Source organism: Micropterus salmoides, unplaced genomic scaffold (assembly GCF_014851395.1).
Source record: "Micropterus salmoides isolate LMB-PRFRI ecotype aquatic unplaced genomic scaffold, ASM1485139v1 Ms_hic_scaffold_1726, whole genome shotgun sequence".
Classification (NCBI taxonomy): Eukaryota; Metazoa; Chordata; class Actinopteri; order Centrarchiformes; family Centrarchidae; genus Micropterus; species Micropterus salmoides.
The window spans coordinates 472-18,644 of NW_024040847.1; the positions used below are offsets into that span (position 1 = coordinate 472).

The 18,173-nt window shown below is 40.1% G+C and overlaps 1 protein-coding gene and 1 pseudogene across 1 annotated transcript; one reads left to right on the top strand and one right to left on the bottom strand.

Annotated features, from left to right (window-relative positions):
* The first annotated feature begins 212 nt into the window (after positions 1-212).
* Positions 213-8,169, top strand: LOC119908269 (nuclear pore complex protein Nup54-like). The gene is made up of 12 exons (XM_038725984.1): positions 213-402; positions 1,185-1,271; positions 3,132-3,287; positions 3,944-4,170; positions 4,263-4,450; positions 4,622-4,818; positions 4,918-4,972; positions 5,590-5,683; positions 6,203-6,310; positions 6,539-6,658; positions 7,276-7,386; positions 7,572-8,169. The coding sequence occupies exons 1-12, from the start codon at positions 228-230 to the stop codon at positions 7,698-7,700; spliced, it is 1,647 nt and encodes a 548-aa protein (XP_038581912.1). The 5' UTR covers positions 213-227; the 3' UTR covers positions 7,701-8,169.
* A 2,628-nt stretch (positions 8,170-10,797) lies between these two features.
* Positions 10,798-17,765, bottom strand: LOC119908270 (annotated as a pseudogene).
* Positions 17,766-18,173: the final 408 nt, after the last annotated feature.

Consider the following 18,173-nt stretch of genomic DNA (forward strand, 5'->3'; position numbering starts at 1 on the left):
AATTTGTCCGCTGTCTGTATGTTGTTTGCTTTCTAAGAATCTTTGTAATGTGTCCCCTGTGTTTTTGATTGGGAATGTGTACATCTTCTGTGTAGATTCTGTTGTTTGCTGTTTGTGCTCCACGTAGTGTGAATGAAAAAAGAGAGAAAAGTATCTTTTCTTGTCTGATACCTGAATATATTCTTGGCCGATATTGGTAGTCAAAGTGACTTAGAAAGAAAAGAACAATGAACCATGAATGTTTGTTTGTTGTATCCAGATCAGTTTTTTGTGCCAGTTTAATTGACTGCCTGTTCTGTGTCTGCTCTTTCCTTGTAGCTCTTACAGCCCCTGGTTTTGGGGCAGCCACCACCACTGCTGCTGCACCAGCCACAGGATTTAGTTTTGGCTCCACCAACACTGGTACATACATATGATGTTATTCTTTATATACAAATGTTGCTTTGTTGTTTTTTAGTCCTGTCTCTGTTTAAGATACACTGGACAGACTTGACTGTTTTTACAATTAATGAGCCCACGCTAGGCAAGACGTTTTGTCATTTAACCCTTTCATGTCATTCTCTCTTTCCGCTGCCTGCCTTCGCTGGCTGCAGGATTTGGGGGCTGGGAGCTGGAAACACCACGGCTGGTGGGTTTAGTTTTGGGGGTTTGGTTTAAATGCCAACCCAGCAGCAGTCAGCTTTAATGTGGGTGCTTTGGTACAGCAACCACCACTGGCACTGTTTTCAATTTTGGTAATAGCCTGGCTAGCACAGGTAGATGCCCTTTGTGATTGATTAATCAGTACAGTCTGTGTCTGTAAACACACATTTTCATCCATTTTCACATCTATGTTGTGTGCAGTGCTTTTTCTTCTTATGTGTTGCTTTATCTCATAAAATGTCATGCATTGTTATTTCCATTTGCACGAGGAGACAAAATGATGAATTATGCACTCATCTCATTTGATTCCTGTAGAAGGCCAATACATTTTCACCTTCTTTGTAAGACAGAAGAACAATGCTAGATAAAAGGAAATTATAATTCAGTTTTCCTTGTATTCATCTTAAAAGCTCAATAAGGATTATTCTCTTCTACTATATGTAAAAATAGTCAGCGATTTCATTATTTGTTCTTTCCTCCATCTATTTTATCTCTCACTTCCTTGTGTCACCTCATTTATCATGATATGCTTCGTTTCTCAGGCACGTTTGGTGGTTTTGGGACGACTACAACATCTGCTGCTGCACCAGGGTCCTCTTTTAGCTTTGCTGCTCCCACCAACACCGCAGGTCAGCAGTATTGCCGCATTCATCCCTAACAACAAATCTTATTTTTAACATCTTCACTCCACCCCTTTGTACCACTACAGGGATTGCAGGTCAACAATATAGGCCACACAGAAGTGATATACATTATCTGAAAGCTGGGAGATGCTCAATTATGTCTCATCAGATGAGATACCATTTGTTCATTCACGTTGATACCATTTGTTATGGTGCTTTCAGACCATAAGTGAAGCGAGCGTTTGAGGCGGTGAGTTTACATATCAATACAACATCAGCGCAAAGACGCGTACAGCCAAACGGCGCGAAGCGGGCAGGTCCGGCAATGCAAAGGATTTCGCGTGAGTTGAATATTTTCAACTCAAACGAAGAAGTCGCATGATGCTGAGTCACGATAGCGATTGAGAGATTGTCCGTACCTCTCCGAGGTTTCAGAGCGTGTGGAGAAGGCCAGGCAGAGCGGGGGATTGAAAATCTGCTGGCCGGCTGAGAGCTGCTAAACTTAGGGGAGAGGAGCAGGGAGCAGCGTTGCAACCATTGGAGGAATAAACACCCGAAGTCGGTCGGATTCTGCTCTGACAACTACGCCGTTTACTCGCGAGAGGAGCTCGGAGTTAACTGCTGTTATTAAATTAGCTTTTTACTTTAGTTTTTGGGATTTTAACGTTGATTTATCTTCACTGGAGCTTCTCAGCAGCTAGCTTCTGTGCACATCCGGTTCCAGTGTTGTAGTTAGCGTCGTTAGCTCTGTCGGACTGCGACTTCATATTTATATAGAAACCGGACAAAACTGGACATTACTTGGAGAAAAGAAAGCGAGGAGGTTGAACTACCTGGTGACTTCAGAAAATATGTGTCTGTAACTTTATTCCAGCTATCATTGTACTTTACTGTGACCAAGTTAGCATAGCATAGCCCTGATCGATCCAAACTCCATTCAGAAAACAAACATTTTAGAAGTTGTTGTCCTGCTGTCTTGCTGGCAGACCTGACAAAGCATGACTTCATATGTTTAACAAATCTGCATCATGTTGTAGTTATTTCGGCATCAGTTTAATCCGCTTATTGCCATTTAATCACAGCAAAACGTTTACTTTGAGTTCATACAGTTGTAATAATGGCGAGTTGTGTTTATTCACGTTATCGCGTTAAAATCGCCTTCTCGCGTTGTGTATGAACACTTGCAGCGAATGTACTCACGTGAGGAAAGCGTTGCTAGGCGAAAATTCGCGGTTGGTCTGAATGCGGCATTACACAGATTTGTGTAATAGTGCATAATGTAACCATTTTGACTGCTTGAAAATTGATGGTCAAAAATCCCTCCATATACCACATTAAGACACCAAGACCTTGAGGAACACCGTAGAAAAGTTCACGCTGTGATATGCTATCAAAAACTTGACTTGATTTGGAGATTTATGTAAGAATTGCATTTTATGGCGATTGGATAGCAACCACTTCTGTTCTGGAAGATCCTCAGAAGCCCACTTATTGTTAATATACCTAGGAAAGCCATAGGTCTCTAGATTGTGGTTGTAAAGTTTCAAGAAATGGCGACTATAGAGACTAACATCATCACATATAAATACAATTGGTGCTTTCCTGTCATACCCAATTTATGTAATTCCAATCCAGTTTGTTGCATTAAAAAGTAAATTTTTCAGATGAAAATTAGAAGGAAAAAAACAGCATATAGCTGCTACAAGATGTCTCACTCACTCTACACTGTCATTCCCATCATTCCTGCAGCGATTTCCTCTGCAAAGCTGGCAACATATTTCCCAAACTCTGTAGACTTAACTGGCTTTCAGTAGCATTAATGTAGTTCATATTTTCTCACTGTGTTTGCACATTCTTGTGTTTTAGGAAGCCTGTTTGGTAACACGCAGAACAAAGGGTTTGGGTTCTCCTCTGGGCTTGGCACTGGGACTGCTACTGGAACAGGATTTGGAACTGGATTAGGAACAACTGGCCTGGGTGGGTTTGGAGGTTTTAATATCCAGCCAACTCAGCAGCAGCAAGGTGAGAGCCTGTATTTCCACGTAGCAGTTTGTTTCCATGTGAGTATTAGAACATGATGAATCAAACAAGTCAGCCATTGCAGAACATTAAAGCTGATATTATTTCTTTTTAAATTAGTAAATGGCTAATTTGACCACCTCTGTGTTTTGTTTTTTAAAGCATCATTATAAATCCCACAAATGAACAAATTTATCACGGTTGGAGAAACGTTAATCCACCTGTCCTGGACGAACTGCCAGTTATTTATGTTTAAAATACAACCAGCATACTGAAAACAACGCATTTCACACCATGTTTTTATTTTCCCATTTCAAAATTAAACATGAGTCCAGCAGTATTGTCGTTTTTTGTTTTTGCACTCAAACACAGCCTTCCACAACGCTACCAGCTGTGTTGTACACCTTATGACTGCAGAGGGCGATAACAAGCAGAAGGTTACAGATTTAAGCTTTAATGTCATCATCAATCCAGCATCCACTTGCAGCCAAAGCAGAAATATAAGAAGTTGGAAAAATATTATTAGTTAATTTCCTTGCATTATAAAATAATATCATTTAAATCAGTAATTTTCCCCCATATGAACATATAATTAAAGATGTTTCAGAAATTTAAAGAGTATGATAATCTGACCTATCACCTCTCCTTCCTCTTACCAGGAGGCTTGTTTGGTCAGCAGGCCCAGCAACCAGGTCAGGCTCAGCCCACCCAGCTTTACCAGCAGGTCACTGCTCTGTCAGCTCCCACTTTGTTAGGAGATGAGCGAGACTCCATCTTAGCCAAATGGAACCAACTGCAGGCTTACTGGGGCACTGGAAAGGGCTTCTACAGCAACAACCACCCACCTGTTGACTTCACCCAGGAGAACCCATTCTGCAGGTTCAAGGTAAAGGCAGATAGTCCAGTAGAGTGGTAAAGTTTGGTTAACATTAATGGGGATTTTAATATAAAATGGATCTCTGTATCTTTTTTTTCTAGGCGGTGGGCTATAGCTGCGTCCCAGTGAGTAAGGATGAGGATGGTTTAGTGGTCTTGGTTCTCAACAAAAAGGAAGCTGATGTGCGAGCTCAGCAGCAGCATCTGGTGGAGTCCCTCCACAAGGTCCTGGGAAGCAACCAGACACTCGCTGTCAATGTAGACGGTGTCAAAGCCCTGCCCAGTGACCAGTAAGTTGCTGTAACGTGTCATACAGCACTACTACTACTACTACTACTACTACTACTACTACTACACACATGGTTTCCTAATGTCTTTCAAAAAAGCTTTTCTGTCAGAAATTCTAATAGATAATGCACAAATCGATGGTAAACAAACAGTCTTATTCACCTGTATCTCAGAACAGAGGTGATAATTTACGTGGTGGAGCGTTCTCCTAATGGCACATCCAAGCGGATCCCTGCCACCACACTCTTCGGTTATCTGGAGCAGGCCAACATCAAGATCCAGCTCACGCAGATTGGCGTGGCCATGACAGTCACTCGCACAGAGCTGTCCCCAGCACAACTCAAACAGCTGCTGCAAAATGCACCTGCAGGTAAACGTCTGTGTGCATGTCTGTCACCCTCCCCCTGTATTCAACAAAGCGTTGGTTTGTGATTTAATTGTAAGTGATGATATTGTTGGTTATCACTAGGAGTGGACCCCATCATTTGGGAGCAGGCTAAGGTGGACAACCCTGACCCTGAGAAGTAAGTTGGTTAAGAACTTCTGCTCAGGACTTTACATAAAAGGTGGCATATAAATAATGTTAGGAGGGGAAGAACAAGAACAAAGACTGGACAATCCTTGAGATCCTCCAGTCATGATTTTCCCCAACTTCGTAGCATTTCACCTTACTGGGTAACACCAGAAGATGAGCTGTTGTTGATTACCTGTTGTAGCTTCAAGAGAAAAGTTTGCATAAGAGCCAGATTGGGAAATAATAGACTTTCCTTTTAACTTGATTTAAATGTGCCATTTTTTTACCTCTATGGAAGCAGTTTAAAAAACAAAAAGTTTTTCCATATAATGAAACAACAGTACATTTATAGAAGTTAGGATAAGATCCATAAAATTGTTTGTTTTCTTTAAATCACCTCATAAAAGCAGTGTGCACATGCTTGCCCCACATTGTACAAAACAATGGTCCTTAAGCCATGACACTCACACACCAACTAAAGAATAATGCTGGCTCTGATGGTTTCCTGACCAGTTCACATTATGCAATGGCTTTTACTGGATGTTTGTTTACAAAAAGTCAATAAACTACAGCTTTCTGTGGTAACGCATGTTGTCATTAAAGACTTTTGCAATGTTTTCTCTCCAGATTAATCCCAGTGCCCATGGTGGGTTTTAAGGAGCTGCTTCGGAGGCTGCAGATCCAGGAGCAGATGACCAAACAGCACCAGACCAGAGTGGATGTAAGCGAAAACACTATTGTTTGTTATTGCTCGTCTTAGGTCGCTAGATGTTTAAAAAAAATAAAATAAAAAAGACATGGGCACAATGCCTTGGAATTTTGAAGAAGATTTTGTGGTGTCAAGGACAGAGTACACAGATGTCCAATTCCTGCTAGCTACCAACATGTTGTTTACACTGAAATTGCTATTAGGAAAACTTGAAATACTTGAAATTTTTTTACATTTGTATAGCTAATAGTAAATTATGTGAAACAATTTTCTTCACACACACACTAACATTACCATAAAATGCAACATTAAACTTGTGTGTAACTGCAGACACTGTACCGTATCTTAGTATGTTGATGAAAAGCAAAATATTTCTACGGGAAGGTAACAGGGCAGAGGTTCTTTTCACCTTGATAGGTCTAAAAGAAACATCATGACATGAAATCAGTGGAGAAATGCTAAACATGTTAACAATATTCCTCCCTCCTGTTTCACTCACTTACACACACATACACCTATATGTACTTTCAGATTATCTCCAATGACATCAGTGAACTGCAGAAGAACCAGGCGACCACAGTGGCCAAGATTGCTCAGTACAAGAGGAAGCTGATGGATCTCTCTCACAGGGTGCTGCAGGTAGCCGTCTTTCTTTTAATAACGTTGTTCTCTGAAAACATGTTGTAGGTATCTAGCTCTCCCTTTTCCAAAAACTGATGTGATGAATAGCATCTATATATTTCAAGGGTTTGAATGAATGCCCTGGCACCGTCTGTGTCTTCCTCCTTCTTTATTGTTTCTGCTCCAGACTGTCTTGCCATATTTATCACTCCTCCTCCTCCTCCTCTGTCCCTTTTCTCCTGCCAGGTCCTGATCAAACAGGAGATTCAGAGAAAAAGTGGTTATGCTATCCAAGTGGATGAAGAGCACCTCAGGGTGCAGCTGGACACCATTCAGTCTGAACTCAATGCCCCCACACAGTTCAAGGTAAGTGTCTAAACTGACGGTGCTCGTTTTTTCATTCACTGAAAATGCTTTTAAGATTTGAAATCAGCATGTTTGAGATTGAATGTTACCAAATTTAAATTTAGTGTTAATTTTTCTGTACGACCAATTGGTAGTTTACTAATAGGTTTTATAGCTGCATAAGTCAAAATGAGACCGTATCTGTTGCGTTTTACAGAAAGCAAATTAACAATGACAAGAACGGGGACTAAAATTACAAAAGTGAAGTGGTTTTGGCTAGACTAGCTTCATTATCATGACTAAATAAGACTATAATGTCAACAATTTTCATCGACTAGAACTATACTAAAATAGCTACTGTTCCTTGACTAAGATAAGACTATAATGCTCAGACTTTTTGTCATCTAAAATCTGATTTAAAAACAGGATGAGGTTGACTAAATATGATAAAAACTAACAAGGACATTTGATTGAGGATTAAGACTAAATTAAATAGCTGACAATGGGACACAGTAATAGAAAGACACCTCCACAGTGCTACTGGGGTTCAGAAACTACATTCAGTGGGATCTGATTGTATTTGTGAATAAACACACGTAATGGATGTTTTACAGTGTTTGTGTTGTCTTTTCTTCCAGGGTCGGTTAAATGAGTTAATGTCCCAAATCCGGATGCAGAATCACTTTGGAGCTGTGAGATCAGAAGAGCGCTACAATGTTGATGCAGACCTTCTCAGAGAAATCAAACAAGTGAGGCAGCGCATTTACACAGTGCATCGTATTTTAACTAACTCAAATTCTAAATAACCCTGTGATTGTAGTGCCAGCCCTCTGAATGCACAGTTGTGATTCTCTAGACCATGACTGCCTTTAAACATATTTTGAAGGTTTTTGGCATTAAACTGAAGCACATCTTCCTTATCTCTCACTTTCAGCACTTGAAACAGCAGCAGGATGGTTTAAGTCATTTGATCAGCGTCATAAAAGATGACTTGGAAGACATCAAACTCATAGAGCATGGGCTGAGTGACAGTGGACACATGAGAGGAGGCCTCCTGAGCTGAGTCTACCGTACCGACACACACATACATAAGCTCCGACTCTTTATATATGTAAGTCCTCTGAAAAGTGGCGTGCCAGTCGTCCAGATTAGTCAACGTACTTTTTGTTATGGCATTGAAATAATGTTGAAGCACTCTTTGGCTTCATAGGCAGGCATCTGAATTTGGAGGCATTACTCCATTTCGGCAGGTTTATCAGGACATTGCCCCACTATCTGTACTGACAAAAACATTGACTGGTTAATCTGTGCTTTCTGGACTGACTTAATGGAAAGACTCAACATCGTCTAATAATAGCTGGATTCCCTTATGTTAAATCAGATTACGGATATGAGACAATGGAAGTGACTGGCATGTAAACAAGTCGCTGGATTGAGTGTGTTGAGGTTGAATGCATTGTAAATACAAATCAATCAATCTGCTTTTTTATGCTGATGTTACAATATTAATAAATTTTCATTTAAATTGAAAACAAGTTCTTCATTACATCCTTTCCTTGCGTACATACTGTAAAGGAAGCCAACTTTTTCAGGGTTTCCTCTGTGTATTTCTGTTTGAATAGTGCCACTTTCTTCCATCTGTATCCTGTTTTTGATTTGAAGAGGTCGTATATAGCTGCATTGTATGGTACTAATATGGGACATCTCACATGTCCTGTGTTTACCTGCACACAATCCCTTTCCAACATCTCATCAAAGTAGGGCTTGAGTTGATAGGATTCATGCCCTGGATTCACTTCCCCACAAGGATGAAAGACTGATTGGCAGTTGAACTGATTAAGCAGCTTTTGGGCAGATTATATCTCCTCGTGCAGTGAAGTCACCAACATCTCGTGGGTCTGAATTACACATTGTTTTTCGGAGCGAAGTAATGTACACCTTCTTCCACCTGTGTAGAAGTAGTGACTGACTACTGGAGTCACTAGTTTTTCAGAACAAGTTGTTACATACACCAAACATTATGCATGGATGACGCAAATACTGAAGGAGACCACAAAAAGAAAAATATCAACTATAATGGATTAATACCTAATTATTAATCCCTCTGTACAGGACAATGTACCAATTTGGCCACAAAGGTTTTTTAATGTAATGAAACAAACATTTTAAAGGCATTCTAGACTGATTCGAGCTCTTGAGAAGCAGAAATCACCGTAATTGATTAAACACTGAAAAGGAGCATCCTACAGAAGTGGTTGCTTTTGCTTATGATACTGCTTTTAATTGATAATTTCTTTCAAACTTCTACATTGTGAGTTTTAGCTTATACAGACTATACAATACGTTCCATCACTAATATTTAGAATAGTGCTTCTTAGGAAGTGCTTTATTCTCATCAATGAAATTCGATCAAGCTCAAACAGTGAATTCAAGACAAACCCTGTGCCCCATATTCGCAAGTTCATTAGGATATCCAGGTCCCCAAGTATGTCTTTACTTAGACTCAATTTGGTACTGACACCAGAGTAACTCAAGAGTTTGTATACCACTCCTCCAGCGATAGCTGTGGCCGGATGCATTCTGTTTTCGGGTTGTCCGTCCCATTCTCATGAATGCAATATCTCAGGAACGCCTTAAGGGAATGTCTTTAAATTTGGCACAAACATCCACTTGAACTCAAAAAAGAAGGGACTAGAATTTGGTTGTCAAACACATTTTTGGCCAAAGATCATATCATAGCCTCCACCTCGCACTTTATTGGGAATGCAGCCATTTTGAGAAAAAGAGAGAGAGAGAGAGAGAGAGATGCCCAAATGTCAAATAATTGCTGCAAAATATCTTATCATGCCATGAACTGTGGACAACCAGTGGAAACTTAGACTAATTTTCAAATGATTATTTTGATTGTTTGATATTTTAGTAATTGTTTTTTGATACTGCTTTTTTTAGTCTTTTTTTTTTTTATGAACTAATTAATTAGTTTTTTTGCCTGTTAATATACACACACACACGGTTTTATCTATTCATTTTATTTTAAGTTTTTAATATATTATTATTATATATATACACTTTACTGTGTCATTTACTTAGTTTATTGTAATTTTTTATATATATTTATTTTAACACACACATTACTGTCATTTACTTAGTTTATTTAAATTTAACACACACACACGCTTACTGTTTATTTTAATTTAATATTTTCATTTTCTAACATACTAACACACACCTGCATACTATTTTTTTTTTATATTTATTTTTACGGAATTATATATATATTTTTTTTGTATTAATACACACAAACACAACTTTTGCTGTTATATTTCCTTATGTACTTTATACAGTATATAGCTTTGGCAATATTGTTGCTAGACAATCATGCCAATAAAGCTAATTTGAATTAGAGGGAATTTCTTAATATTTAGCAAAAACTGATTTGAATTTGGAGGTTAAAGGTCAACTTCACTGCAACATCAAACTCCTGGAAAACACTATTGGCCATTATTCAACACCATAACTCAGGACAGATTTTTACCAGTTGGTTGGAAACTGAATGGGCAACACTTTTGACTCAAAGGTCATCGTGACCATCGTTTTTTTAGCCATTACTGAAGAATTAATCGGGCAATTCAAGATTTCACAAATGTTGACTGGGACAACACAATGAAAAAAACAATAACTAGCACAGTACAGACTTTACAGACCTGCAGCTCGGAGAGAGAGTTCAAGTCAGGAGAAAACAAAAAGCACCACATTTTGTCGCTCTACTCTATAAGAATACATCTTTACATAGTAATCGTAATCATTGTACGTGTTCGTACATGTGTAACTGTTTAGTCAAGACATCAGACAATCCTTCATTAATCGGTTCAACAGTGTGTATTCACTGGAATCATATAAACTTCCATTTAGCCCAAAAATACACATTTTACTTTTTTATTAGACTTCTTTCACGTATATTATGTGAGTCTGGACAGACATGGAGGTAAACTGCAACTTGACTGGTTGGCAGAAGCATTCAATCTCAGGTTGGTAATTCTAGTTGTCAGTGAAATACACTCTTCACCTTTTAAAAGAGTACGCACGGATTTAGCATTGCAGTCCTTTAACATCTACGGATTCGTGGTAGACAAAAAAGAATTAAAATTGATGCAGTAGAACCAGCGATATTGTCTTTTATTATTCCACTCACTCCACTGTTCAACCTGCTGTCTACATTACCCACAGTGCAATTTGACCACTGACAGCTTGGCCTTAAGAAGAGATGAAAAGCAGGCTACAGAGGTCTGTAAACTCACTTCTTTCTAATGCCACACTTCCAGATTTTCAAACTTTCAAACCAGCACTACCTGAAGTGACATGACTTGAGTCAGTTTATCAGACTTCACGCAGCTCCCTCTGGAGTCACAATTTTCTTTTCACATATACAGTTTTACTCTGTAAGACCTGTAGATAGACTTGTGATCTGGGAAATCTGGGGCATTCCTTTGATTCCTAACTTCATTGGGCCAAGCGTAGTCAACAGAAAAGGCCAAGACGACATCACGTGTTTGATGTTTTATGCATAACTAAACAGGTGATCATTACGTTACACATAAATTCTTAAAATACACCAACTTCTCAAATAAACTTAAATAAAAAAAAGTCAAAAATCTAAGAGGTAGAAAAGATCTAGTTTGCACAGGGGTAAACAATAATGCACAATCAACCGACACAGATCAAATGGATGAGATACTTCTAAGTGAGTTCTTGGTGTTCTCTATGCAGCAGGTACAGCTACAGCTCCTGGCTCAGGCTCATGTTATGTGCAGAGAGGTCCACCAGCCGGAACGCCTCCATGAACTCATTGATGTCGATGCTCCCGTCCTTGTTGAAGTCAATGCTCTGGGCCAGGTCTGCAATGGCCTCGTCACTGATCTCTGTGTTAAGATGGGAGCTCAGGAGTTTCCAGGTCTGACGAAACTCCTCGAAAGAGATCAAACCTAGAAGTAAATACAGAGGAGGAGAATGTATTAAAAGTTGTTGTAAAATTTGTAGCATGCTTTTTGTTCATTGGCGTTCAGCTGAAAGGTCTTTTAATGAAGAATAAGTATGGGGTTTTTCAGACATTTATAGAAGGATCTTAGTAACAGCCAAGTAGAGGTATTATATTCCCACTTATGTTGTAGACATTTGGGAAAAACAAAATTAGAAAACACATATACAGCTTTCACATAAACTAAGTAACAAGACTAAAGCTGATGATACACGGAGCAACTATTACAACAATGGTGCTGGGCAATGTTGCTGTCAATGGTAATGAGTAAAGATTACCACCTTAATCCCCTTTCCCCGCCACCATGATGTTGAGCAGGTATAATGTTTACCATGTTCTTAGTTAAACATATTCATGGCTATCCATCAAGTAGATGTGGAGATATTTCAATGGATATATGAAAACCTTGCCCTGCTGGTGGCGCAATATGAAAGGTTAAGGGGATCACCACAGTCAGTAGGGTTCATCCTCTAGGGACCAGGAATGGCCGTACAAAAATCTCATTGCAACATATGTTATGTTTGTGGAGATATTTCAGTCTGGATCAAAGTGGTTGACCAATCGACCAGCATGGCTGAAAAGGAGAAAGAGTCATGGAGCTAGTGTCTGGGATCCAGGCTAAGCTGCTTGCTGACCTGAGTGATCTGTGTCTATGATTCTGAAGATTGTTTCCAGGTTGGAGTGATTTTTGTACATAGTCTCCAGGATACTGTTATCTGAGATCTGAAATGGATAAACAGACAAATCCATCAGGATTTTGCCACTCTGTGTGTGTCCGACAGAGAAAAAAGGGTGAGAAAGAAAGAAACATACAAACAAAACACACTGACATTAGATGTATGGGGCAGACCTCTAGTTTGGGCTCTGTGATGGAGAGCTCCCTTATCCACTGCTGGTAGTCTACCATGCCATACTGGGTGCTGCTGACCAGCTGAGGACGCAGCACTCTCCAGGGCAGACCAAGATTCAGAACTCTCTCTGTGGCGCTGGCCCAGTGCCTTAGAGAGATCATCCCTGAACCACAAACAGAAATATACAGTGGAGTTATTCCATTCTTGTGTTTGTGAGAGTTATGTCATTGCTGCTCAGTGTGTAGTTTTACCTGTTTTGTTAGCGTCAAACTCCTGGAAGGCACTGATGAGATCTGACTTGTGCACAAACAGTTGTTCCCTCAGAGCTCGTAGAGCTGATCTCTCTGTCCACCCGACACTGACACAGAACAGGGAGAGAAAAAAACATGTTGGAAATAATGTTTTTCATCTTGTTATCTTACATTTTGTGCAGCCTCAAACATGTACCTTTGTCTCAGGGTGAGCTCTCTGCATGTCCTGCTTGCCTGATACTGATTGAAGTGGGGGACCAGATCAGGGCCCATTCGGATGTAGGCTCCTCTGTTGCTGCCTACCTCGTAGTAGTTAGATGCTGAAAATATAGTCAGCACCTGGGTGCGATAGAATACGGTTAGTAAGTTTGCTAAGACTCACTGTATGTGACCCACTGATTGCTAATTGTTCTCAAATTAAATGCCGAAATGAGGATTTCTCACAATGGCTTCTGTTCAGTAATATAGCAAAGTGTGTTCCCCCGCATACATACTAGCCCTTTTTTCCCCAGTCATTTGCCAGATCGTCCAATATCCTGAGCACAGCCTGCACCGTTTTCGCCTGCCTGCCTAGTTTGCCCTTGATGATTGATTCCTCTCTTTTGAAGTCTTCCCAAGTAAAATATAGATTGTTTTCAACTGCTCTGCCTCTGGCTCCTTCTTGTGAGTTCACATCTCCTTTGTAGGATTCACATTCCTACTATCATCACTCGAAAGCAAATTGTAATTGTTTCCATAACCTGTAATTCTACCTTAATCTCTTCCTCATGGGTATCTTTGTGCTGCTCACCCTGCGGTTGTGGCAGAACTCATAGCCTTCCTGTTTGCACTCATGGGAGCGGATGAGGAGTTGGAGGTTGTGTCTTCCCAGCACTTCCTCGGTGACATCTGGCCCCCAGTAGCAGCCTCCGCCTCGCACTTCATTGGGAATGCAGCCATTTTGGGGCATTGGATCACTCCACAACATGTCTACTATCTGGTTGGCCGAAAAATTAAAATAAAATAGAACATCTGCCAAAATGACAACAACCACTGAGATTCAATATCCTTCCTGTCACTTACTTGTTTCCACTCATGCTCATCTGTCTCTGCTGTTTCTCCTGACTCCGGGTCTGAGTCGGAGTCAGACTTTTGCAGTTCCCCATAGGACTGGTCAAACCCAGCCAGTCTGCGCCTCCTTTTCAGCTCCTCCTCCACTGACCAGTTGAGTTGACTGCTCATGGGTACGCTGTGGAGTGAGCGGCGTGGGATGTCATGCCCGTGAGCCGGGGCTGGGCTGTGGTGAGTCAGAGAACACACTCGACGCCGGCTTTCCACCAGTTCTGTGTTCCTGTTGTTCATTGTCGGAGTCTTACTGCCATTGACTGCATGATGGGTCGATTTAGGAGGCCTGAGAGCTGACACGTACTATGCATGTAAAAAATATGCACAGATTTAAACCACTTAATATCATAATATTTCTCAATATGCTATTTATAAGTTAATATACAGCACAATACTACAATATAACCCCCCGCTCGCCCACACAGTGCACAGGCCTACATGATTCGACTATCAGTGACTATAGGCAAGACTTGACAATTCTGATTCGACTGTGTAAATCCTTAGTCAGGGACAGCCCTACTGAATACACAAATTTTATTGATGCCCAAAAGGCCTCGCTTACTTTGTGTCTGTCCACCCTGGCTATCCTGTCAAGGTTTGTCGTGTCAGAGATCCCACCATGCACAATCAGCACCTTGTGATCAATCACTGTGGCCAGAGGCAGCCAGCTGAAAATCTTCTGGAGAAGCTTTAGGATCATCTTGCCATGCATCTGCAGATCAAGGCAAGCTTACAGTGACTTAAATACAGTTATAGGAATTGTTATCATTATTAATTGGAGCTTTTTTTGCCATGCTAGAAGCGGTTGGTTGGTCAGTCCACCACTTTGGTCCAGACAGAAATACCTCAACAACTATTCGATGTCTTGCCAGTACATTTTGAACAGGTATTCATTGTCCCCAGAGGATTAATGCTGCTGACTTTGGTGATGCCCTGACTTTTTCTCTAGCGCCACCATGAGGTTGACATTTGTGAATTTTAAGTGAACTATACCATGAAAATACCAAAACCAACAATGTCTCTGAATACTTTCCGACTTTGCTAGCCTGTCTGTGGCACTCAAGACATAAATCTAAAAAACATGTCACAAAGGTCTAACTTTATTTAAATTCTATGGGTTTCTGTGGATTAATACACATTTGGTAATCTTGTGTGTATGTATGTATGCCAGCAGGACCCTGTCTGTTTCACCATAATGAAGGAACGTGTCACCCACTGCAACAGCGTGGCTCATTTATGTGCTTTTATTGGTTTTGGGACAACAATGGAGGGCTGTGGCACAGATGAAAAAGTTGTATCTGGCATTTGCTACACAGACAATGCTTTTTATTAGAATCAGTTTTTTGATGTTTTTTTCTATTTGCTGAAAATACAAAAAAAGACCCACACTCATTTGTCCCAGTTAACCTTTTGAAAGCAGATGGTGCTCTGGGCGATGATAATGATTGAAACATTTTTTTCCCGCCGATGTTGTTGCTCCGAGTCTAAGCGGCGCCATCTTTATTATTGCGCAATACCTGCAAGCTGCCTGCCTGCTGTCGTCTTTTCTGCAGAGGAAACATGCCGCTTGAGAACATACGGTGTTTTTTTGCCATTTTGTGGCCGTTCCGGATCGACTGATACCCCCCATCACTGTGGGATGTTCCGTTCTAAATCTACAGGCCTGTAAAGCATGGGAGTGCTTTTGGTGACAGGAATGTTGATGAATACTCCTGTTTTTATCAATATTTCAATGTTTTGTCATTTGGAAATAGGTTGTATGGACTGAAAAAGTGTTTTAAAGATATCTATCAATAAAAGTCAGCATTTTAACAATAAATATTGCCAAAATATGGAAATTCGCCTGGTATATTTGAAAATGTTGTATAACTGTTGTATTTTAGTTTATTTTCATCAGATTTACAGTTACAATTGCATTCTAGGTGTATTAGAAGATATTCAGTTGCATTAAAAGCTAACCCACGATGGTTTTGATGGTTTATTGCATCAAAATATAGCTTTTTTTACCAGGCGAGGCTAAAAATTTCAGATTTTTTCTTTATTGCATCTCCATGTAGTGTGTAAAAGTAAAATAAAAATATTAATACACAATGGATTCATATTCCTTAGCTTCTGACTTTTCAAAGGAGGCCAGAATTATGCATCTAGGCCAAGTGGTTGAGGAGTTATTCCTGATTCATTTTGGGTATGTAATTTTAGGAGTTCTTTCTGGAAAAAGGGGTCTGTTTTCATCAGTTAATTAACATGTACCAGCCCATGCAGGCAGTGAGACTTGTTGTATCAAAGTGCTGCTCGCAGACAAGACAGATTATGATCATCAAAATTAACATTTTTTCACTCCCCGAGGGGTGGCCTTTGTCAGACACATCACGCGAACTGAAAAAGTTACAATCTGAAGGTTATGTTTACACATGCAGGCTTGAATGAGGTGAAAATAGAAGGGCATGTGGTTTGTACTGTACTTTTGGTAATACTAGTGGGCTTTTCTTAAGTAACATTTTGAATTCCGAACTTGTAATGTAGTATTTTTTAAAATTGTGGTATTGCTACTTTTTCTTCAGTAAATGATCTGAAAACTTCCACTTCTGCCACTCAGGCTAGGTTTGGCCAAGAGCAATATCATATTGAGGTCAAAGCAAAATACACAAGACTTACCCTGTATTTTCCCAAAACTTCTTTAGTGAAACCATATCTGGAGAAAACAGTTACCAGATTAATATACACATTAGCTGTATGTTGAATATAATCCCTTTAATACTAAGCAAATACGCAGAACAGGCCACTAAAGGGGAGTTTGAGAAGAGGAAAGCAATGTGGAGACTAGCTTACCTCAGGTTAACGATGTGGTCCTCATGGTTCCCTCTGTTCAGATGGACATCATTGGGATAGACCAGCAGGAACCCAAACAGGATGAGCAGAATCTCTAAGGAGTTTTTGCCACGATCCACATAGTCTCCATTGAATACATACGGTTTCTCAGAGGACGGCAAACCATTCTGGACAGGTGAAGTTAAAGGTGTTAATTAAAATAAACGTCCCTGTTCGACTCTATGGTGACTTATGGTGACTTGCATGTTGTGAATACCTTATAGAATATCAACAGCAGATCTTCAAGGTGTCCATGTAAATCTCCTGGGAAGGGATAAATAATGCATTAATACGTGACAGTGTGAGTGCACGCTGAATGTTTCAAGGGCAGTAAAAAAAAAAAAATGTGCAAGAAGTTATCAAGAGCAAAAATATGCCTGCTGTTGTGTACCGCATATAGTAATCTCCTTCGTATGGCAGGCGGCGACTTGACTGATATTTGGAAGAATTCTTAAAAGTCTCCAAGTCTCTCCAAGCTGCAGAACATATCGAGCATGTAGCTGCTACTGGGGAAAAAACAAGTATGAATAAAGTGTGTGCTGAAGGGAAAAGGCAGTCATCAGATACCTGTGTATTCTTGTCTGCTTTGAGTGTGCCTTATGTGCCCGTGTACCTACTTGTTTGTGCTTGAAGGCCTCCACCAGCTTCGATACCCCGCAGAAGGTCATGGGGAAGGTCAGATGGGGGCCATTGTAGCTGTCGGTACCTCAATGCTCTTATAGCAAAAAATCTCTCCCATTCTGCGTCACGGCAGATTTCATTCTTACGAAAGATGTGAGATATTAGGTTTCCTGCATTAGAGGCAGAGGGTGAAAGAAAGAGAGATGGTCCATGTGGTAAGGGAAAGCCACATTACGATTCTCAGCAGAGAGATTAGTCACCGTCAGTAATCTAATGCAACCCACGAGTCAGGGAATTAAACAGTAGTTGAGAATCAGTCTTACTTTCACTGCTGGCTGGGGTGAAGTGGTCCATCAAGAAACCAAAGAAATTATAGAGCTGCAGGAAGGAAAATGAAAATTTGAAAGTTAATGGTTAATTCGCAAGAGTTAATGAAGACTCTCTACAGCCATGCTCAGCTCTGTGATGCTGTGGATTTGCACATCAATGCTTTGAGCATTTGCTCACTCTGACAATGCGAGTGTGTTGGTGTTAAGCAGGTATATATTTACCTTGTTCATCTTTTTAAAGTATTAGCATGATAACATTTGCTTATTATCACTAAAAGAAAGTACAGCCAAGGCTGATGGGAATGTCATTAGTTTTGCAGGTATGTGGTCATAAACCGATGATTGATTATTAAAAGTTAAGTGATCACCAAGTTATTACAATTCATCCTCTGGATACCATGAACGTCTGTATAAAATTTCATGGCATTAATAGTTCAGTAAAACATTTCACTCTGAACCACAAATGTCATCCTTATG